The sequence below is a fragment of the Scyliorhinus canicula genome, chromosome 26 (assembly GCF_902713615.1).
Source record: "Scyliorhinus canicula chromosome 26, sScyCan1.1, whole genome shotgun sequence".
NCBI lineage: Eukaryota > Metazoa > Chordata > Chondrichthyes > Carcharhiniformes > Scyliorhinidae > Scyliorhinus > Scyliorhinus canicula.
In genome coordinates, this window is record NC_052171.1 from 16,513,979 (window position 1) to 16,537,896 (window position 23,918).

At 50.8% G+C, this 23,918-nt stretch overlaps 1 protein-coding gene across 3 annotated transcripts in view; it reads left to right on the plus strand.

The window, feature by feature from the left end:
- Nucleotides 1-23,918, plus strand: part of LOC119957300 (receptor expression-enhancing protein 1-like) — a 433,776-nt gene that overhangs the window by 359,364 nt on the left and 50,494 nt on the right. Inside the window, exon 1 of one of the 3 annotated variants that reach the window (XM_038785146.1) lies at nt 23,245-23,737. The exons of 1 other annotated variant lie outside the window; for it this stretch is intronic. In XM_038785146.1, coding sequence (XP_038641074.1) covers nt 23,706-23,737 — 32 coding nt within the window. In that variant the 5' untranslated portion in view covers nt 23,245-23,705. Of the gene's footprint in view, nt 1-23,244; nt 23,738-23,918 lie in introns of those variants that run through there. One more of the 3 variants, XM_038785147.1, reaches the window with a different exon arrangement.

Genomic DNA, 23,918 nt, shown 5'->3' on the forward strand with positions numbered 1-23,918 from the left:
GGAGTGTTTAATGGGGACAGTAGAGGGAGCTTTACTCTGTATCTAACCCCGTGCTGTACCTGTCCTGAGGGATGAAAGATTGCTATTTTGCACACCTTGCTCATCCTGTGTGGGGTTACTGATCATTTATTTATTACCGTTCATTTAATGTCCATGGAAGTTAAACGTGGGACCTCTGGCCACTTGGAGCTGGGTTGGAATCACTCCTGCTAACTCACTGGGAAACTCTTCCAGCCAGTAAATAGCAGAAACCTACAGTAATGTGGAGAGAATTTGAGACCAAGTCCCAGAGGTGTGCTGCCAGACTCAGTATTTGAAACCTCTGCCAGAGAGGCGGGACCTGGCTTTAACGTCTTATCCGAAAGACAGCACCTCTGACAGTGCTGCACACCCTCACAATTCTACATGCATCCTTTCCAGTTTTTACGACGACCATGCATTTTTTCACCTTTCACGAGGACATGGATATTTGTTGGATCTTGCTGTGCACCAGCTGAACTCCCTGCAATATTTACATCCATTACAACATTTGATGGTGAATCACTTGTGGAGCATATTGAGGTGTAAACTCCATTGGGTTTACATCTTTCTCCTTTCTTTCCAATTCCCTCAACTCCTACAAATACCGACTCCTGGTCCCGCTGCTTGGGTACCTGGGGCAAGTGTTGAAAATTCCTGTTGTCGGCCTGGGTGGTGCATGCGAGCAGTCATCTCCCTCCTGGCAGTCATTAAAACAGAGTTTCATCACGGGAGCCATCATTTCAACTGTAAATATCCTCACTTGACTACCGATCACCTTTGAGTAATTCCATGCTTTTCCCACACAGTTTTCGGCCATTGGCTGAGATACGGTGGGTTTAAATTGGTCAATTGTGTCTTCACTTCGGTCTGTTTTTTCCTGGCCATGCCATTGAAATTGCCTTGCAATTCAGCAATGCCATCCCTTCGCCATATTGTGTTCGTTGTATCTCCTGCCGATGCAAGATGGCCACCCAAGGTGACCACCCATACCCGTCTGCACATGCGCACTTGTCTGCTCGTGCGTAAAGAGCCAGTGACTTCACTCCGCTGTGCGAAGCCTGTCAGGAAACCTTTCTCGACAAGGGCCAAAGTTCTCTTGCAACGGTTTGATTGACGGGTGCATTGACCAATGGGCATTGAGTGGGGTGGCAGTGCAGGGAGCCAATGGTCAGCAGGCAAGGGCGGGAGCCCCCACATGCAAACTCAGTCCTTAGGTTGTCCTGAACCAAGATTTTCTTTTCGTAAAAGAGCTGAGGCGGGCGGCTTTACCTGGAGCTCACTGTGTGGGTGGCCCCCGGAGTGTGTGTGTGTGGGTGTGTGTGTGTGTGTGGTGCAACCTTCTCTCCCCTGGTGGTGAGCCACCTTCTTGAACCGCTGCAGCCCATGTGATGTCGGGGCACCCAGAGTGGTGCTGGAGACCAGAACCTTGATCCAGCCACTGTGACAGAACGACGATATATTTTCAAGTCAGGATGGCGCGTGGCCTGGAGGGTAACTTACAGGTGGTGGTGTCCCAGTGCGTCCGCTGCCCTCGTCCTTCTACGTGGCAGAGGTCACGGGTTGGGAATTGATATTGAAGGAGCCTTGCTGAGTTCACCTATGGCCTTGATTTTTGTCCCCGGAGACGTCCCTGCTCGGCGAAAGGTGACCACCCGCAGGCCAGATTTCAGGTCGCAGGGCAGGCTGAAACCGGCGTTTGACCCCAGAATGCGTGCCAGGCTGCAGATTGCAGAAGTGGGCTGCACTGTGTTCAAATAAACAAACAAAAAATTTAGAACATTCCTCTAGCCCTCACCCCCTCACTCCCCCACACACTCAGCTATGCCACCCATGCCATTCACCCACACCCTCAGTCCTTTCCACTCCAAGCTGACTCACCTAGTATACCCGGACAGTTCCTTGACAGCTTTGATACTTCCTAGACGGTTTTGACACCTGGAAAGCTCTTCAACACTTCCTTGACAACAGGACAATTCTTTTTGCACCCACCAAATTCAGACCTCCCCTTACCTGTTGGAACCTGCGCACATCAGAGTCCACACTGCTGTTCTCCCAAAGTCCCACTTCGGTGGAGGAACGCTCATGCATGAAGTCCGCTGATTCCCGAGCTCCCGCCCCACGATTGTGGGAACTGCTGGCTTCGGGGGGGGGTGAGACTTAGAATGTTCGGCCATTTCGGAGATTTTCCAGAAGTCATGGCAAAAACCTGAGCCTACATTTAGCTTGCAACACCGATGGGAGATTCCCAGGTAAACTGGTGAATGTGGAACACAAAACCCATTTCCAAGTTTTCTGCTCACTCACTTTCTTCATTGTTCTTTCTGGATTGATCCAGCGTCACTTTATCAATGGACGTCCTTCTTTGCCTCTTTTTTTTCTCTCAGTCTTGGCCATCTCTCTTTGATGTCTCTGTCTTACATGCTGTCTCTCTCTCTCTCTCTCTGTCTGTTTCCTTCTCTCTTTCCCAATCTGTTTGTTTGTCTGCCTCTGTCTTTTCATTCTGGTCTGCTTTGTCTCTCTCTGTCACTTAGAAAAGGTGAAATTGTCGATAATGGCAGTCAGAAGCACAAGCATGCATCTTCATGCCTGATCTTGAGTCTCTTTAGTTTCCCCTTCACTGCGGAGAATACTGGTTACATGTCTGTATATAATGGCGGGGCTGACAGTCAATACTGAGGTGATGAATGAATGGCGCCACCTCCACTTTGGCTCAGTGTGTTGAGAGCATTTGGTGGAAATAAGAGTCCTTGTATGGTGCACAAAGTGATGAGTCAGACATAATACACACCTTTGCTGTATAAACTCTGCAAGCGAACTTGCCAATCATACTTCCTGGCGGTAAACCAAAGGATTAACCAAGACAGTAGGTTAGCTTCACACTTTGGCCAGTTGCATCATTATCACCAGTGGGCAGGAGCCCAGCTCATCGGTGGCTAGGCTCATTGGCTGGACCAGATTTTTTACCAGCCTCGGAGGAAAAGATACACTCAACAATCGTTTGTAATGTCCAACATGAGCCAAGGCAGGCACAAGATCTCTTGAGTGCGATCGCGCATTCAGACGAGAGCTACTTGGGTTTGGACGGGTTTGGAGCACACACAGCACTCACACGGTGCGTTGCGGTGGGGGCCCACAGCCCCTGATCACGCTCGACCTCCAGAGACCTCAACTCCGCCCCCCTATGTGGATACAGGCGCGCAGAAGGACTCTGATTTTGTGCCAGCAATCACTGCCCCTTAGTCCTGGGTGTGAGCGAACGTGAACTGGAGAAATGTTCGGGTTGTGTTTCTGAGTTGACGGTTTGAGGTTTCCGTGTCGGCCATAGCTTAATGCTGCTGCACGTGCCTTCGAGTGAGAAGGTGGTGGGTTCAGGTGCCACTGCCATGCAGTAATGAAGGAGCGCTGCACTGGCAGAGGTACCACCTTTCAGGTGGCATGTTCAACCGAGGCCCCCAACCATCTGCCTTCCCCTCTGGACATAATGGATCCCATGGTCCATTTTTAAAAAGAGCTGACGAGTTACCCATCATGTCCTGGCCATTACTGATCCCGCACCAATCCTAAAGTCGGTGCTCTGGTCGCTATCATGGGCCACTTGTGGGAGTTTGCTGTGCCCAGGTTGGTTGCTGCATTTTGCACATTGTACCGGTGATCACAGTTCAGCAGTACTTCATTGGTTGAAAAGCACTTTGAGATGCCCAAAGCTGGCTGGTTTAGTACACTGGGCTAAATCGCTGGCTTTTAAAGCAGACCAAGGCAGGCCAGCAGCACGGTTCAATTCCCGTACCAGCCTCCCCGAACAGGCGCCGGAATGTGGCGACTAGGGCTTTTCACAGTAACTTCATTGAAGCCTACTCGTGACAATAAGCGATTTTCATTTTCATTTTCAAAGCTTTATAGAACATAGAACAGTCCAGCACAGAACAGGCCCTTCGGCCCTCGATGTTGTGCCGAGCAATGATCACCCTACTTAAACCCACGTAACCCGTATACCCGTAACCCAACAATCCCCCATTAACCTTACACTACGGGCAATTTGTCATTGCCAACCCACCTAACACGCACATCTTTGGACTGTGGGAGGAAACCGGAGCACCCGGAGGAAACCCACGCACACACGGGGAGGACGTGCAGACTCCACACAGACAGTGACCCAGCCGGGAATCGAACCTGGGACCCTGGAGCTGTGAAGCATTGATGCTAACCACCATGCTACCGTGAGGCCCCACGGCGAAATTCTTTTTCTTTCATCGTCATGTAAGGCAAAGTAATTGGAGCTATGGGCGGAATCTTACCGGATGTTTTCAAAGAGACAGGCTCAGGCTGAAAACAGGCGCTTAGCTCTCCAGCTGCACAGACCAGTTTTATCCCCAGATTTTGAGCCTCTCTGAGTTTTAAAAAATGCGTTGGTGAGGTTTATGCCCAAGATCGCCGGAGCGAGGCGACTCTCTGCCAGCTCTCCCCAACAGATCCACTTTTTACTTAACTTATATTCCCTCTTCTTCCCATGTACTTAATGATCTGTTTGTGCTGCTCGCAGAAAAATACTTTTCACTCTACCTCGGTACACGTGACAATAAACAAATCCAATCCAATCCAATGCTGTAACTCAGACGGGCCCTGATAGAACCAGCAGCCGGCTGCAAAGACATCTTGGCCTCACCTTTAGAAGGTGCTCCAAACAGCACTAGTGGAACTCCTTACCCCAGCCCCACACCATGGAAGTGGTGTGGCTCTTCATCCCTCCTCCCTTGGCCGTACAAAGTTTGGGGGCTGCACCACGCTCTCCCGACAACAGAACATAGAACATAGAACAGTACAGCACAGAACAGGCCCTTCGGCCCTCGATGTTGTGCCGAGCAATGATCACCCTACTCAAACCCATGTATCCACCCTATACCCATAACCCAACAACCCCCCCCCCCTTAACCTTACTTTTTAGGACACTACAGGCAATTTAGCATGGCCAATCCACCTAACCCGCACATCTTTGGACTGTGGGAGGAAACCGGAGCACCCGGAGAAAACCCACGCACACACAGGGAGGACGTGCAGACTCCGCACATACAGTGACCCAGCCGGGAATCGAACCTGGGACCCTGGAGCTGTGAAGCATTTATGCTAACCACCATGCTATCGTGCTGCCCCTTTCATCAGTGACTCCCCAGACAATCATAGGGAGCTCATCCTGCCCCCCCTCCACCATCGCAGAAATATTTCTACCTCACTGCCCGCTCTTCTCCCCCCCCCCCCCCCCCCCCCCCCCCCCCAACACATAACTGGAAACCCCACCTCTCATCAGTGGGGCTCCCATGAAGGCTCACCTCTGGCACTGGCCACTGGCACTGGCAGGTTGGATCCTCAGTTTCACTGACGTGAGGAAGATTTGGCGGTGAACATACGGACCATTCCCGAACATTTTGAAATGAAAATCGCTTATTGTCACAAGTCGGCTTCAAATGAAGTTATTGTGAAAAGCCCCTAGTCGCCACATTCCGGCGCCTGTTCGGGGAGGCTGGTACGGGAATTGAACTGCCGCATGTAGTCAAATCGCATGCCAACACTTAATCTGGAAATGAAGAGGAAGAATGGGTGAGTTATGAGTGAAACTGAATTGCAGAAAGGCGCAGGGGAGCTGGAAGCAGATTGAGGAATAAAAGGAAGCTAATGCCTTCATTTGTCAGCGGGGTCCTTGTGACTGATGCCTGTGCTGTGAAAGTGTATGCATCATTACAAAAGCAATCTCTGAACATCTCCGCTCCGAGTAAAATATCCCTCTGCATCCATCCTTTTGGACAATGTGCTTGTGATTGTCTTGTGTCCCATTGGAGCTGACCTGATTTCATATCTGTAAGGCGTCAGTTTCTTTATAAATCATCTGAATCACTCAGCGTTTTGCACTCCATTGTCTGCTCAAATATTAGCCCTCTGCTGTACAAACTGTGTGCACGTCCCCACGGAAAGCAAATGACCACAGCTGAGAGCGGAAGGAGAGGGCGATGTCAAGGATTCCGCGTTACGATGAAAGATAAACCTCCGGCCTGATGAGTTAACGTCCTCCCCGCCCCTCCCCTCCGCAGCAGAATGGGCTGAACATTCCGCTGGCCCATGTGGCAAACCCTCAGACGCGCAGGCAAGCACGTGTGTTCGTCTGTGCTGTTCTCGGCTTGGATGATAGCCCCGGCCTCACGGTTGACAGCAGCAGTCTGTGTGTGGGGCTGGATGGTGGGGTGGGTGGAGGGGAGGGGGAGACCTGTGTTTCCTGGAACCTCTTCCCCCTGCACCCACAAAATAATGGCACCCCTGCAAATCCTGACATGGCCTCGGTGGCCTAATCCCTGCCCGTCGCCTACAACCCCTGTAATCTCCTACAACCCTCCCAGATCTTGCCATTCTTGCCTCTCGTGCCCCCCCCAAATTTTAGCATTTTTAAAAATGATTTAATGGGATGTGGGTGTCACTGGCTCGTCCACCATTTATTGCCCATCCCAAAGTGCCCTTGAGAAGGAGGTGGTGGGAAGTGTTCTTGAACCGCTGCAGTCCCACGTGGTGTAGGTATACCCACCGTGCTGTTCGGGAGGGAGTTCCAGGATTCTGATCCTGCCGCACTGAAGGAACGGCCAATGTTTCACCAAGTTAGGGGCGTGTTTGGCACGGAGGGGGATCTTTCAGGGAGTGGTGTTCTCAGATATCTTCTCTCTTTGTGGAAGTGGTCGTGGGTTTGGAAGGTGCTGTCGAAGGAGGCTTGGAGAGTTGATGTAATGCGTCCTGTAGATGGGATACGCTCTGCTCCCGCTCCTGATGGTCATGCCTCCAGCTGCTGAGGTCCCAACCTTACAGGTTTGCTCCCTAAGCCTCCTCAAGCCTCTCCGATTCTATTTACCTCTCTCTATCTCTCTCTCGTCATCTCAGATGCTCCCAAAAGCCAACCCCTGCATCAAGGTTTTTGCTCCTATTGTCTCGGTATGTGGCTCAGTGCCAACTTTAGGCTAATAAAGCTCATCTGACGCACCTCTGAAGACTGCACTAAGTTGAAGGGTTGTAGAGTTCCAAATTCTAGTCCAAAGGCGAGGTGACTTGACAGGATGGACATGGAAAACGATGATTCCTCTTGTGGGAGAATCTAGAAGTCGACATCACCTCTTGCACATAGGGCATCGCTCATTTATGACAGGAATAAGATAAATCTTTACTCTGAGGGCCATCAGTCTTTGGAACTCTGTTCCTCAAAAGCCAATGGAAGCAGAGCCTTTAACGGCAGAGGTGGATAGATCTTTTGGCAAGACAGGGTGTGAAAGGTTATCCGGCGTGAGCTGATCAGGCATGATCTCATCGAATGGCAGAGCATGCCCGAGGGGCCGAGTGGCCTACTCCTGCTCCCCTTTCGTATGTTTGTACACTGAGATCTGACCCTGATCTCGAGTCATGCAGGACCCCCTCCCCCCCGCCCACCCCCATGCTCATTGGAACCCAAAACAGATGGCAACGGTGAATTGGATGAAAATTATTTTCCTGACAGTTGGTTTATTTTACAGAATGCAGCACTGCATAAGTCTGCCGCTTGCTTGCCTACCAAACCCCGTCTGATGTCCCAGCAATCCCCTCTGTATACCCTCCTGATGAATCAATGAAGCAAACAATGAAATTCAGCCCTTAATAGGCTTATTGTAGCAAAAGCAAAAGTTGTGAATGGAGGCTTTCCAAATTAAAATGAAATTGTCAGGGTGGCAATGCACTCCTCAGGCCACTCTGGTACTATTTTGAATGTATGTTGAACAAATAAGTGAATGAATGATCCCTTGGAAAAGGGTGCTAAGAGTTGACTGCCACTGAAACATAAACCTTAGAACATAGAACATAGAACAGTACAGCCCTTCAGCCCTCAATGTTGTGCCGAGCCATGATCACCCTACTCAAACCCACGTATCCACCCTATACCCGTAACCCAACAACATCCCCCTTAACCTTACTTTTATTAGGACACTACGGGCAATTTAGCATGGCCAATTCACCTAACCCGCACATCTTTGGACTGTGGGAGGAAACCGGAGCACCCAGAGGAAACCCACGCAAACAGGGGGAGGACGTGCAGACTCCACACAGACAGTGACCCAGCCGGGAATCGAACCTGGGACCCTGGAGCTGTGAAGCATTTATGCTAACCATCATGCTACCCTGATGCCCCTTAATGGAAAGAGTCCCTCTTTATACCCATTTGAACATCATTTTAAACAAATGGACAAATAATCCAGTTATCAACCTCTTATAAAAGGGCCACTGTAACAAAAATATAAAACTTCCAAGTGAATTAATCAAATCAAACTGAACTATGCTCCAGTGGCTGATGATGCCTTTCAGCCCCTGTCATGCCCACCAATCGTGAAAGGCCGAAAGGGATACTGCACGCTCCCCCTGCGGGGACACTCGGTTTAAACGCAGCTGCGGAATAGGGGCAGACAGCCAGCTCTAAACAACCCCTTCCGTGGCCGACGGTCCCTCTTTATACATGCTCAAGGTCATCAATCAGTACCTTCTACCTGTTTACCTTCACAAGACAGTTAAAATAACATTAACGCCTGGGAAGTTGTGAAAACCTTTGCCGTTGACCAAATCTGGTGGCGCGGGGGGGGGGGGGGGGGGGGGTGAAAGAATCAGCTGGGGTTTCTGCATCTCAATACAAAAGTGTTGTCGTTAGGTGAGGAAGTGTGCAGTCCGTCAAAGGCCATGATTGAGCTGGCACACAATGACCCATTCGCCTGGTAATGATCGCCATCCTGATTTATACATGGAAGGGATTGAGAAATCCTGAGGCCATGTTGCCTAAATGATGCATCTGATGGAATTACCTGCCTCTCCCACTGCCCACAATTTAGCACAGCCCTGCTCACCACGCAATAATATCCAGAAATTAATTTACAAAACTCCGAGAAAGTCTTTAAATATTAAAATAACTTCACTGTTTCAACGCATTACCTTGTATAAATCATCGCCGAGTCATCAAATATTAAAAGCCCAATCATAAAATATTCTGCTTGTTATTATATTTAAGGGCAAACCAATTTTATGAGTGTTTGTCAAGTCGTTTTCAGCTCGGCACATTTTCTAAACTGCTGTTGTGATAGAGAAGTTGCATTAGAATTCATCACGGTGTCACATAACTCAGGCCATAGTTTAACCCAGCTTTTCTGCCCCCCCCACCCCTTCAACAAAATAAATATTTCAGGAATAAAGAAGGCAGTCATCCCAACAAAGGTTTTCGTCTCTTCAAAAATCTGTTTCTTCCAACTGGTCCTCCACCCCATTCAATCACTTCTCCAGAAACCCATCCAATTGACTCTTGAGGTTATCATCGCGTTGTCTTCCGTGATCTTCCCTGGAAATGTATTCCGCAAGTCTATTATCCTGCAACTGCAAATATTTCAGCCCGTTTCCTTTCCAGCTTCCAACCCCAAATTCTTAGCTTGCGTCCCCCGATGTCTAACTCCTTCACAACTGTGAACAATGTGCTTGGATCTGCGTTCTGATCAGTTTCATCGGTTTAAAGGCTTTAATTAATCCCCTGTTTAACAAACAAAAGCAGCCCAGTGTGGTGATATGCCAATGGGCTATATCGTCGTTGAATGCTGTGCGACCTCCAACCAGCAGACACCCCATGCGGTGTCTAGACCGAGGTCACGTGACCACTGACTCCGATATAAGGGAAGACACATCCGGCCATCTTCAGAAGAAGATTGAGAGGGTAATAAGACGTACGTGTGAATGGTCATTGCTAGGTGCAGGGACTCCATGATGACGTGCCCTGTATCAGATTGCTATCTTACCACACGACACTCAATAAAAGATTCTGGGTTTGGACACGTCCAAGTGTTTAGTGGGTTCCTTCGTAAGGTAGAGAAGACCAAACACGACACCTAGCTTCCTTCCCCATCACCCCCCAACTGTGCCAGAGCTCGAGTCCCAGTCTCGAGACTCAAACACATCGCTCAGGTTGACACACCGGTGCCGCACGAAAGGAAGTGTGGCACAGTTGGAGGTGCAGCCTTTTGGAAGCCTGTTCCTCAAAAGTGGATGTTAAACCTGAAGAAGGAGCCGTGCTCCGAAAGCTCGTGTTTGAAACAAACCTGTTGGACTTTAACCTGGTGTTGTAAGACTTCTTACTGTGCTCACCCCAGTCCAACGCCGGCATCTCCACCTCAAAAGTGGAAGCAGAGTCTTTGAATACTTTAACGTCAGAGGTGGAATATGCTTGTCCAGGTCCGGAATCCTCCCTAACACCTGCCTCAGAAAATCCACAACATCTCAATTCGGGGCATAGACGTTTACCAGGACCTTCGGCATCTACCCCCTGGATCAGCCACAATGCTCCCCAGGGCAAATACCACCCTCATTAATCAACACCGCCACCCTCCTCGTCTTCATATCCAGGCCCGAGTGGAGCACCTGCCCCACCCGTCCCTTCCTCAGCCTCGTCTGATCCTCCAACTTCAGGGGCGTCTCCTGGAAAAACACCACGTCCGCCTTCAGACTCCTCAAACACGTCCATTTAACCGGCCCATTCAGCCCTCTCACATTCCACGTGACCAGCCTGGTTACCAAGTAAACTATATTAACCAAACCGAAGGACAAATCAATACGAATCCCGATAGTGCTGAAGGCAGTTTGGCCCATTGATGCTGTGCGCCTCTCTGAAAGAGCACTCTCCGCCCACTCCTCTATCCTATACCCGTAACCCCCTGCTCATTGATCACGGACAATCCGCCTCACCTACACATCTTTGGACTGAGGGAGGAAACCGGAACACCCGGAGGAAACCCACGCAAAAACGGGGAGAACATGCAAACTTCACACAATCACCCAAGGTCGGAATCGAACCTGGGTTCCTACCGCTGTGAGGCAGCAGTGCTACCCACTGCACTTCAAGGGACAATCCATCAAACAAAAAACAAATCACAAAGGAAACTTAAAATATCAAATCAATATGTGATTAATGAGGTCAGTAAAACACCTCAGTCCCCGCGCTGCCCACCCGGTACGGAAGGTTCTGTGATGGTGTTTACGCTCCGCACTTTCCTTCTCTATTTAATTGCACCCTGTTGGCAAATCCTTCTGTTTCCCCCTCATGTGTTCGTCTGGCTTCCCCATAAAGATGTCTTTGCGATTCAACTGAAGGACTCCCAAGATCCACATCCTCACCACTCTCTGAATAAAGAGGTTTCTTCTGAATTTCTAATTGGATTTATTACTGACTCATTCTCATGGTCCCTCATCTTCGACTCCGTAAAAGGGGAATCATCTACCGTCTGAAGTCTGAATCTACCCTTCCTCATTCTAAAGTCCACCAGATCACCCCTCAGCCTCCTCTGCCGTACAGAAAAAAAGACTGAGCCTGTGCCGTCTTGTCTGGTGGCTACAGTTTTGCAGCACTGGTGTCACTCTTGTCAATCTAGTTTGCACCTTCTTCAGCACCTCTGTCGCTATTTTTTTTGTCACATGGAGACCAGGACTGTGCACAACATTCTAAATGCGTGGGATCAAGATCCACCAAGAGATTTCAGCAAAATAATGTCAGTCAAAACCGAGGGGGCGCTGCCATCTCTGTGGAGGTTTTGGAAGAAGCAAAGGATATTCTCTTTTTTTTTCCTTTTTTTTTTATAAATTTAGATTACCCAATTATTTTTTCCAATTAAGGGGCAATTTAGCGTCGCCAATCCACCTATTCTGCACATTTTTGGGTTGTGGGGGCGAAACCCACGCAGACACGGGGAGAATGTGCAAACTCCACACGGACAGTGACCCAGAGCCGGGATCGAACCTGGGACCTCAGCGCCGTGAGATGGTTGTGCTAACCACTAGGCCACCGTGCTGCCCTTCATTCTCAACAAAATAATTTGTCTTACCCTGTCCTTTGTGGGACCTGCTGTTTGGCCACAGCATCTGTCTGTTTCAGACAATGACTCAATTTCAATTCAATGCATTGTGATCTTCCCTCCATCATACAGTCAGCTGTACGCCAATGTTTGTATAACATTCAACACTATTTGCAACTCCTCGGAGACTGAAGCGCTCCATGCCCATATGCAGCAAGACTTAGACAACATTCAACCTTAGGCTGATCGGTGGCAACTTATATTCGTGCCACACAAGTGCCAGGCAATGACCATCTCCAACAAGAGGTAATTGAACCATCCTGGGGGGGGGGGTTACCATTGACCAGAAACTGAACTGAACTAGCCACACATATATACTGTGGATGCAAGAAAACATCACAGCCTGGGAATTCTGCAGAGATTTGCACACTTCCTGTCTCCCTAAAGTCTGTCCACCATCCACAAGGTACAAGTCAGGAGTGTGATGGAATACTCTCCACTCGCCTGGATGAGTGCGGCTCCAACAACACTCGAGAAGCTCAACACCATCCAGGACAAAGCAGCCCCGCTTGATTCACACCTGATCAACCACTCCCTCCATCAGTGACAGCCATGTGTACCATCTACAAGATGCACTGCAGCAGCTCACCCAAATTCCTTTGACAGCACTTTCGAAACCCACGACCACTACCATCTAGAAGGATAGGGGCAGAAGATACCTGGGAACCCCACCACCTCCGCGTTACTCACCGGCAACTATGTCGCTGTTCTTTCCCTGTCACTTAGTCAAACTTCAGGAACTCTTGCCCTCACAGCACTCTGGTTGTATCTGTACCATAGAATGCATTGATTAACCCGGGGAAGGAGCAGTGTTCGGAAAGCGGGTGATTCGTGTTGTAAGACTACTTACTGTGCTCACCCCAGTCCAATGCCGGCTTCTCCACATCATTGACTGCATTAGTACAGAAGGTGGGCCACCACCACCTTCTTGAGGGCAATTAGGGGTGGACAATAAAAATGCCGGCCTGGCCAGCAACACCAACAGCCCCAAAAACCTACGCCAAATGAGGCACCGTCTGTGATGGCCGTTCCACCGCACCCATCTGCTGCAATCCCAATTCTTGTCTCGTGCCGCTTGAATTCCTGCCATGTTGGACACTGAGCAGCATTTCTTTGTGACAAATGTTCAGAGGGTACCTTCAAACTCCTGGCTGCAAGAGACTGAAACCGAGTGAGTCCGAGGGGAAGGTCTTGGGCAGAAAGTGAGATACCGCCCGCGCTGTTGCAGGGGTGTTTTTCGGAGGCATCGGCGTGCCTGTTAATTACTGTGTCAACAGGGCCAGAGGTTTCTGTAAATCGGTGACTGACTGCCTCCCTGTGCTGTATTTATCATTGTGGTCTGTCTGCCTTTTTATCCCAGTCTGGGTGATCCATTTACTTGCTGAGGCACTGGGGACTCCCCTCTGAGTGCTTTATAGTGAATTATGAAGATTTATTACCGTACATTTGTATTAGGTTGAAAATGTCCTGTTGTGTTTTTCCTCAGTAGAGTACTCGTACCTGAGCAAATATTTAGTGCATGGAAATAAATGTAAATATTTGCAGTCTGATTGCGTGTTTGCATTTAAACCCCAGGCCAATCAATTTGTTGTTGCAGCAACTCCCCGGTCAGTGGAAAGGTTATTATTTCGAAAACTCAGGTGCCGACTGAATTTACTTAAGGCCCAGCCAGCTGTAAAGCTTCGAAGGAATTGCATTGCTTTCCTGAAGAGGTTTTTCTGCCAGCGCAGGGCAGCCCTGACTCTGTCTTGCCAGGGTTGGGAGGTCGATGGATGGTCGATCCCCCCCCCCCCCCCCACCCCCCTCTCCCTCCCACCTTGATTTTGCACCTTTGAATTTTGATTGCAAACGGGAACCTAGCCGCAGAGCTGCCCCCCTGGGCTCGGGTGGGATCGTCAACTCTCTCACATGACCACCAACCCTGTAACTCTGAGTTGCATGAAGAATAAACTTGCTGAAGGTAAAAGAGGAACTGCTGTGTTACTGCTCTGCCATCTTCTATTATTGATCTTCGCAAACGACAGGCTCAGCCTTCTTCGCACCTGGATGTTGAGGTAACTGGCGCTCATGCCGTTGAAGCTGAAGAGACTGGTCACACACATCGCCCTGACTTGGAACTATATCGTTGTTCCTTCACTGCCACTGGGGCAAAACCCCTTGATCACAGCACTGTGGGTGTGCCTACACCACAGGGACTGCGGTGTTTGAAGAAGGCAGCTCGCCATCATATTCTCAAGGGCATCTAAGGTTGGGCAGTAAATGCTGCCCTAGTCAGTAGCGCCCATATCCCATGAATAAATGATCAAACAAATATATTTTACTGCCATCTGCTCTGCCTCACGTGTTGCGCGTGGGGCGCCTGGGCTCAAAATTAAGGTTGCATTATTTAACTGCCCACCTGGACTATCCCCTTTAACTCAGCGCTCAAAAACAACAAGTGCTATTTATATAGCGACCAACATGATAGAGCATCACAAGGAGCAAATTTGTCTTTGAGCCACATAAGAAGATACTTGAACAAGTGCTCAAAAATATTGTCAAAGAGGTTGGTTTTATACAGAGGGGTGAGGGGTGCTGGGGGACGATGACTGGTGGAGACATTGAGGGATGTAACTCCAGATCTAAGGTCTCCACAGTTGAAAGCACGCCCACCAATAGACGAGCTATTTAAAATCAGCCATGTGCAATGCGTTAAAAATTCTCCCTTGTTACTTTCAAATCCCTCCACGGCCTCACTTCTCCCCATCCCTGTCATCTCTAGTCCGACGCTCCGCAATGTCTGCATTCCTGGTTCGTTGTGAAATTCCGATTCCCTCACTCAACCTCACCACCTCTCTTTCAAGTTTGAAGATGCTCCTCAAAACGCATCTCTTCGGTGAGGTTTATTTTGGCCACTTGCCCCAGTATCACCTCATGTGGCTTGGTGTCATATTCTGGCCGACAACACTCCAACGTCTCTCGATGTTGTACAAATGTTGCTGTTGTTGTTGAGTCTCACCATCTGGCTCACACTTGGGTAATGTGGTTGAGGTGCCAGAAGCCCGCCTCCACCTGTGGAACGACACTCCTGTCTCGAGTCAGCACCTTCAGCCGCAAACAGCCAGGATGGTGAAACACTTCAGCACATTTCCACCCATCGGCCAAAAGATAAGCTAAACGGTCGGAGTTGTTGTAATTCTTCTTTGAAAAAGGACGTTCAACTCAGTCTCTCATCCTCTGACTCAGGGCTTTCTATCTGTTGTGGTTTTGTGATGATATAAAAAGGCTGATAAGGGATTGGGTAAACACATTGTGGGTTCATTTATTGAAACGAGGCACATGGGAACATTTATACAGAGGCATAAAAGTTGAACAATCAGAGCTGCAGTGCTCCCGTTGGCAACCAAATAAACTAAATCAACAAATCGAGGGATAAATGAAAAAGCAGCCCCTTTGAGGGATACTGCTTCAAAATAAACAGAACCGCAAAGGAAACTTGAAACGTCAAACAGAATGTGATTAAAGGGGTCCGTGGAAACACCCCAGTCCAGCGGTGCCCACCGAGCACGGAAGGTCTGGATCGTGCCAGCGGACACTGCATGCTCCCTTTCAGCGGACACCCGCCAGGGAATGTAGCCGCGGGAAAGAGACAAAGGCAGTCTCCCTTAACCACCCAGTGCCTATTAATGGCCAGTTTGGCCAGGTTCAGGGGCATACTCGCAACAATGTCCACCTCCCTCCCTGCCCACCCACCCCCCTCCCCCCAGCTCCGGGTGCAGCAGAGATGTGAGTTCGCGCGCTCCCCCCTGAAAAGCAAAAATTAAACCAAAACCGGATCGAATGGCAGACCCTACCTTCTCGTCATGCTGCTGTACCTTAAAGGTTATTACAACAGTATCCATCTCCTTTCCACCATTCGCAGATATGCCTCAACCATCTGGTCTCACACTCGGAAAACCAATTGGGAGTTCAGGACAATCTTCTTTGCCCAGAGGATGGATAGAATGTGCAACTTACGACCACAGAGAATAGTTGAGGTGGATACTTGAAAGGAAACTAGGCAAGGAGGTGATGGGGGTGGGAACAGAAATATCTGCTGATGTGGTGATACGCATCACTGTAAATACACAAGGGGTTAATGTAATTACACGCAGACCAGCTAGACACTAGAGGGAGCACCAGAGACATGACACACAGACTTTCAACCAATAGGTCAGTAAGCTAGGACACCACCAATCGGCATTCACGATACACACAGAGGTGACACTACCACAGGAGGGCATTACACTAACCCATGTAAAACCACACAGCGCACATGATCTTCCTCTTTCCAGTGGAGACACTCAGTGAGTACAGACACAGGGTTGATTTGGAACACATCACACCATGTCAATTGTAGCAGACTGGTTCGTCAGTCTGAGTAGCTATCGCAGGATTAACAGGAGAGTCGAATCCAAGTAGGAGAATTGTTAACAGTTTAATAAATGTGTTAAAGCTATCTCCAAGTCTGAACCTTCCTTAGAACAGTACAGCACAGAACAGGCCCTTCGGCCCTCGATGTTGTGCCGAGCAATGATCACCCTACTTAAACCCACGTAACCCGTATACCCGTAACCCAATAATCCCCCCATTAACCTTACACTATGGGCAATTTAGCATGGCCAATCCACCTAACCCGCACATCTTTGGACCTTTGTCAGAGTATACATCAAGGAAGCAGCTTATGCTACGTCAAGAGCATAACAAAACAGCTGATAGGGTTAGATTAAATATGTGTGCAAGGAGGCCTGTGTGAAGCATAGATAGCATTGATCACTTGGGCCAAATGGCTTGTTTCTTTGCTGCAAATGCCGTCTGAAGTTGCAGTGCAGAAAGAGCCTGCAGGCCATTCCATGTAGTGTCAGTAGATGGCAGTGGAGAAAACTTTAACATTCAGTAAATATAATGCGGCTCCTTCACAAATCTGCAGAGCAGTGAATGCTTTACACTGTAGCATCACCTACTGGTTGTTGGTGCACTACAATAATTTATTTTCACCCTGAAAATGGTACACATTTAGCTGGGTGTGAAGACATGATCGGAATCACTTCTGTCTCACTCCCAGTCTCAAATCCCTCACTGCCACGCATGGTCCAGACTCACAGGGCCTGGTGACCCCACCTGGAGCCTGCCAGCAGTCCTCCAGCCAGCTCTGAGCCCGTCTTCATCTAATGACCTTTAATGTTACATAGAGGCTTACATTAACACTGCGATGAGGTTACTGTGAAAAGCCCCTCGTCGCCACATTCCGAAGCCTGTTCAGGGACACAGAGGGAGAATTCAGAATGTCCAATTCACCTAACATGTATGCCTTTCGGGACTTGTGGAAGGAAAGTGGATCACCCGGAGGAAACCCACCCAGACACGGGGAGAACGTGCAGACTCCACAGAGACAGTGACTGTGATGAATGGTATCAGTAGCTGCTGTAACGGTACCTTACCTTTAATACATTGGCCCTTTAAGACCGGACTTGGAACCCTGGGGGACTCCGCCTCTGGCTCCGCCCCCAGGAAACGGTATATAAGATGAGGCTCACTCGGCGGCATGTGATGAGCACACTTCTCGGCTGCTGTTCAGTTCTCTGATGATTAAAGCCTTTGAATTACCTATCCTCTCTCCTGTGTCGTAACTGAGGGTATCTCAATTTAATCATCAGACGCATCAAGATGGACAGCGCTCTAAAGCCGGAGAAACTCAACCTGGACGCTCGGTCGCCGAAAGCCCCGGAAATGTTTAAATATTGGCTCCGGTGCTTTGAGGACTATCTTGACTCCTCAGTGACTGATGTCGACGGCGCTCGCAAGCTGAGATTACTACATGCCCGGGTGGGCCACCGACTCTCCTCCGTGATCGGGAACGCTACGACCTACGAAACTGCGGTCGAGATACTGAAGAAACGCTTCGTGAAGCCGATTAACGAGGTACACGCCAGACATTTGCTCACAACCTGCAGCCAGCATTCCGGGGATACTCTGGACGAGTACGTGGAGAGACTCACTGCGCTCGCGAGGAACTGCAACCATAAAGCAGTGATGGCAGAAGCCCACATGAACTTGCATATTTGCGATGCCTTTGTGTCCGGTACCAGGTCCTTGTACATACAGCAGCGGCTCCTAGAAGACGGGGCAAAGGATCTCCAGGGCACGATCACGCTCGCCTCTGCTCTAGAAACGGCCCACCGTAACCTCCGTACGTACCTTGCGAACCCCTCTCGATCCCCTCCAGACTCGGCCACGCTACAGGCCTGTGCCGCGCAGCGATCCGCTCACTCCGGGGATTCCCCATGCTATTTCTGTGGGCAAGGTCAGCACCTACGTCAGCGTTGCCCGGCCCGCTCCGCGATCTGCAACGACTGCGGGTAGAAAGGGCTCTTCGCTAAAGACTGCCTGGCTGGGCCCAAAGGCCACAAACAAAATCCTCACCAGGCCCAGAAATCAAGTTCCCGGCCTCACAGGCCCCGCAATGTGGGCGTGCGGCGGCTGGACACACCCACTTCCGACGCGTCATCGACCTCGTGCGAGTCATGGGAGCGGCCATCTATGCGGCGGCCATCTTCGAACCCCGACACGTGCGACCGACGGCGGCAGCCATTTTGTGACTCCAGGTGGCCATTTTGTGAGTCCGACTTAACCGAGGACTCTGACTACCCGCAACTAGGAGCGATCACGCTCGATCAATCGCGGCCGAAGCACCTGCGGAACTCAATGATGCGGGTGAAAATCAACGGCCATGACAACCCCTGCCTATTCGACTCCGGGAGCACGGAGAGCTTTATCCATCCAGACACGGTAAGGCGCTGCTCTCTGCGCACCCACCCCGCCTCCCAAACTATCGCCCTCGCCTCTGGGTCCCATTCGGTACAAATCACGGGGTATTGTGTCGCTGACCTCGCAATTCAAGGCGCTGAATACACCTGTTTTAAACTCTACATCCTCCCTCACCTCTGCGCCCCCCTGCTGCTCGGTCTGGACTTTCAGTGCAGCCACCGGAGACTGACGCTGAAGTTCGGGGGACCCCTGCCCCCACTCACGGTATGCAGCCTGGCGACACTCAAAGTTGCGCCACTCCCCCTCTTCGCGAACCTCACTCCCGACTGTAAGCCCGTCGCCACCAGGAGTCGCCGGTACAGTACCCAAGACATGACTTTTATCAAGTCAGAGGTTCAGTGGCTACTAAAAGAGGGGGTCATAGAGGCCAGCAACAGCCCTTGGAGGGCTCAAGTATTGGTAGTCCGCTCCGGGGAAAAGCAACAAATGGTAGTGGATTATAGCCAGACCATAAACCGCTTTATGCAACTCGATGCGTACCCACTTCCCCGCATACCAGAAATGGTGACTCAAATTGCCCAGTATCGGGTATTCTCACGGTCGACCTAAAATCGGCCTATCATCAACTCCCTATCCGCCCAGAGGACCGCTCCTACACGGCTTTCGAAGCAGCCGGTCGGCTGTTTCACTTCCTCAGGGTCCCTTTTGGTGTCACAAACGGAGTCTCCGTTTTCCAGAGGGCGATGGATCAAATGGTGGACCAGTACGGCTTACGGGCTACCTTCCCGTACTCGGACAACGTCACCATCTGCGGCCATGACCAGCAGGACCACGACACAAACCTGAGGAAGCTCCTCCAGACCGCCCGGGCCCTCAACCTCACGTACAACTAAGAGAAATGCGTGTTCCACACAACCCGGCTCGCCATCCTCGGCTACGTCGTGGAAAACGGGGTCCTAGGCCCAGACCCCGACCGCATGCGTCCCCTTAAGGAACTCCCCCTCCCCCGTAGCCTCCATGCACTCAAACGGTGCTTGGGGCTTTTCTCCTATTACACCCAGTGGGTCCCCAGATATGCGGACAAAGCCCGGCCACTCATTAAGACCACGGTTTTTCCCCTGACGGCTGAGGCCCAGTCGGCTTTCAGCCGTATCTAGGCCGACATCATCAAGGCCGCCATGCACGCGGTGGACGAAGCCATTCCCTTCCAAGTAGAAAGCGAAGCATCAGACGTCGCCCTGGCTGCTACCCTCAACCAGGCGGGCAGACCATTAGCGTTCTTCTCCCGAACCCTCAACGCCTCGGAAATTCGGCACTCTGCAGTCGAGAAGGAGGCACAAGCCATAGTGGAGGCCGTGCGGCACTGGAGGCACTACCTAGCCGGTAGGAGGTTCACCCTCATCACCGACCAATGGTCGGTCGCCTTTATGTTCGATAACGCACAATGGGGCAAATGATAAAATTCTGAGGTGGAGGATAGAGATCTCCACCTATACGTACGATATTAAATATCGTCCGGGGAAGCTCAACGAGTCCCCGGATGCCCTGTCCCGCGGCACATGTGCCAATGCGCAAAAAGACCGCCTGAGAGCCATCGACGATGACCTCTGCCACCTGGGGGTCACCCGGCTTGCCCACTTCATCAAGTCCCGCAACCTACCCTACTCCACAGAGGAAGTCAAGGCCATGACTAAGGCATGCCAGATCTGTGCGGAATGCAAACCGCAATTCTATCGAACAGACAGGGCCCGCCTGATAAAGGCCTCTGGGCCCTTTGAGCGACTAAGTGTGGACTTCAAAGGGCCCCTCCCGTCCACCAACCGCAACATCTATTTCCTCACCGTTATCGATGAGTTCTCCCGCTTCCCTTTTGCTGTCCCCTGCCCCGATATGACCTCGGCCTCCGTGATCAAGGCACTGCACAGCATCTTCACACTGTTTGGTTTCCCTGCTTATATCCACAGCGACCGGGGTACATCGTTCATGAGCGATGAGCTGCGTCGATATCTGCTCAGCAAGGGCATCGCCTTGAGCAGAACGACGAGCTATAACCCGCGGGGAAACGGGCAGGTGGAGAGGGAGAATGCGACAGTTTGGAAGGCTGTCCTTCTAGCCTTACGGTCATGGAGTCTCCCAATCGCCCGCTAGCCGGAGGTCCTACCCGATGCCCTACATTCCATTAGGTCGCTCCTCTGTACGGCCACGAACGGGACCCCTCACAATCGTTTGTTTGTCTTCCCCAGGAAGTCCACCTCTGGGGTCTTGCTTCCACGTTGACTGACTACTCCGGGACCAGTCCTACTCCGGAGACACGTGAGGAGCCGTAAAACAGATCCAATAGTCGAGACGGTCCATCTGCTACACGTGAACCCTCAATACCCCTACGTCGAGCACCCCGACGGCAGGCAGGATACCGTCTCCCTACGAGATCTGGCACCCGCTGGCTCGCCCACCGCCCCCGCCGTTTTCCCCACCGACTCCCCCCCCTACCGACACTCCCCTCCCCGCACCGACTGCCGACCCCAACAGCGCCCCTCCCATAGCGCCCCCTGCCCCCCAGCCGACGCCGGCACCGATCACCCTAGTCACCCCGGATACCCCCCTGCTCCAAGGCGGGCAAAGGCTCAGTCAACCGTGCTCCCGGATATACCACCATCAAAACCGACCGTATCCACGGCACCACCACTGGAGCGGAGTAGGTCAGCATGGACGGTCAGACCACCCACAAGACTGAACTTATAACTCCACTTCACCCCCGATGGACTATGTGTTTTTTTTAAACAGGGGGTGAATGTGATGAATGGTATCAGTAGCTGCTGTAACGGTACCTTACCTTTAATACATTGGCCCTTTAAGACCGAGCTTGGAACCCTGGGGGACTCCGCCTCTGACTCCGCCCCCAGGAAATGGTATATAAAATTAGGCTCACTCGGCAGCATGTGATGAGCACACTTCTTGGCTGCTGTTCAGTTCTCTGATGATTAAAGCCGTTGAATTACCTATCTTCTCTCCTGTGTCATAATTGAGGGTATCTCAGTGACCCAAGCCGGGAATTGAACCTGGCGCTGTGAAGCAGCAATGCTAACTACTACTACCGCGCTACCCACATGGGCAGTGGGCAACATTATGCCCTCTGAGATAGGTGGTTCTGAGTTCAAGTCTGCGGCTGGCAGTCCAGTGCAGTACCGAGGGGCCCTGCACTGTCAGATGTTTCACCTTTCCAGGTGAAACATTAATTTCGGCCCGCCATCTGCTCTCTCTTGGGTGGATGTAAAAGATCACATGGCCCTATTTCAAATAAGAGTCAGGGGAAGTGCCGTGACCAATCCTCGATCAACTACACAACAGCAGATGACCTAATCACCAACATGATGCTGTTTGTTGGAGCTTGCTGTGTGCAAATTAGCTGCTCCATTTCCTGCAATTGAATTATTCTTCAAAAGTCCTTCATTGCTGTGAAAGGAGGGGACGTCCTGAAGTTGTGAGAAGAACTATATGAGTGCAGGCTTTTCTTAGCTGACTCTGCCTTCTCGTTCCATCTTCAGATCAGCCAAGTGGGGTAGCTCATTGATTCAAACCAGAGCTGAAGAGAAGAAAACTTCAAAACAGAACACTGGAAACACTCAGTGGGTTTGCTGACACATGTGGAGGGAGCAAAGGCAGGTTAATTTGTGGGGCTGCAACCTCTCCCCAGCAGTGTGGGGAACACAAAGGGAAAATGACCAGGAACCTCGCTGGAATCAACAAAGCAAAGGAAGGGCGGCACAGTGGCACAGTGGGTTAGCACAGCTACCTCACGGCGACGAGGTCCCAGGTTCGATCCCGGCTCTGGGTCGCTGTCCGTGTGGAGTTTGCACATTCTCCCCGTGTTTGCGTGGGTTTCGCCCAGTCTGCACATCCTCCCCATGTGTGTGTGGGTTTCCTCCGGGTGCTCCGGTTTCCTCCCACAGTCCAAAGATGTGCAGGTTAGGTGGATTGGCCATGATAAATTGCCCTTAGTGTCCAAACTTGCCCTTAGTGTTGGGTGGGGTTACTGGGATAGGGTGGAGGTGTGGGCTTGGGTAGGGTGCTCTTTCCAAGAGCCGGTGCAGACTCGATGGGCCGAATGGCCTCCTTCTGCACTGTAAATTCTATGATATTTGTGAGGGTGTCCCAACTTGCGACACCGGTTTCTGGGGGTGTATCATTGTGTTGGTGAGGTGTCAAGTGAAACCTCAGAGAGAATAAACAGCCCAGTCGTCATGTAACAATTATTAAAGAATATTTATTAAAGGGAAAACAAATACACACAATCTAATGCAATTCAGATGTATGAATTAGTCAACACACAGTTTATATAGATTATATCATACAGATTATATAGATTCCAGCAAAAACGTTGGTTGGCCAACCCAAAAAAGACAGGTAAACTTTTTTTTGGCCCACAAAACGTCACTGTGGACGAAACAAAGAGGGACAGACAGCTGATCAGCGGCGTGCATGCGCAGTGCTGCCCCAAGAAGAAGTTTCAAAGCAGAGGCAGGAAGCGGACCGCGATGGAAACAGCCGAGCGGACCGGTTAGAGACCACCGAGGGGAGGAAAGAGGGGAAGAGGGACGAGGACGGTCGACTCCTCCATCTGACGGCTGGCTCCGCCCACTGATAGCTGACTCCGCCCACCGATCGCTGACTCCGCCCACCGATCGCTGACTCCGCCCACCGATCGCTGACTCCGCCCACCGATAGCTGAACCCGCCCACGGATAGCTGACTCCGCCCACTGATAGCTGATTCCGCCCACCGATAGCTGACTCCGCCCACGGACACTACTTGGAGGAACCGTCCTGGTTTCAAACAGAGGGAGCGAGGTTGTTTGTTGCCCTCCCCTCCTCCCCACATGCGGACCGGTTAGAGAGGAGCGGCTCCTGTGACGGTTGGAGCTTCCCAACGGCCGGCTGGGTTTGAAAGTTTGAAGCAGGCCGCGTTGGCAGCCATGGTGTCCTGGCTCATCTCCAGGCTGGTGGTGTGAGTACATTACTGTCCAAAGCTTGATCGTCGGGGGTCGCAAGAATTTTTTTTATTTTAAAAGACCGTTTTAAAAACTCCTCCCCGGTCAGGTTTGACGAATAAAGTTGTTGCCTCCCCACCCGGCCATTTATTTTTAAATGGTGAGGGGGGTGTGGTAGCTTTATTCTTTTGTAATTAT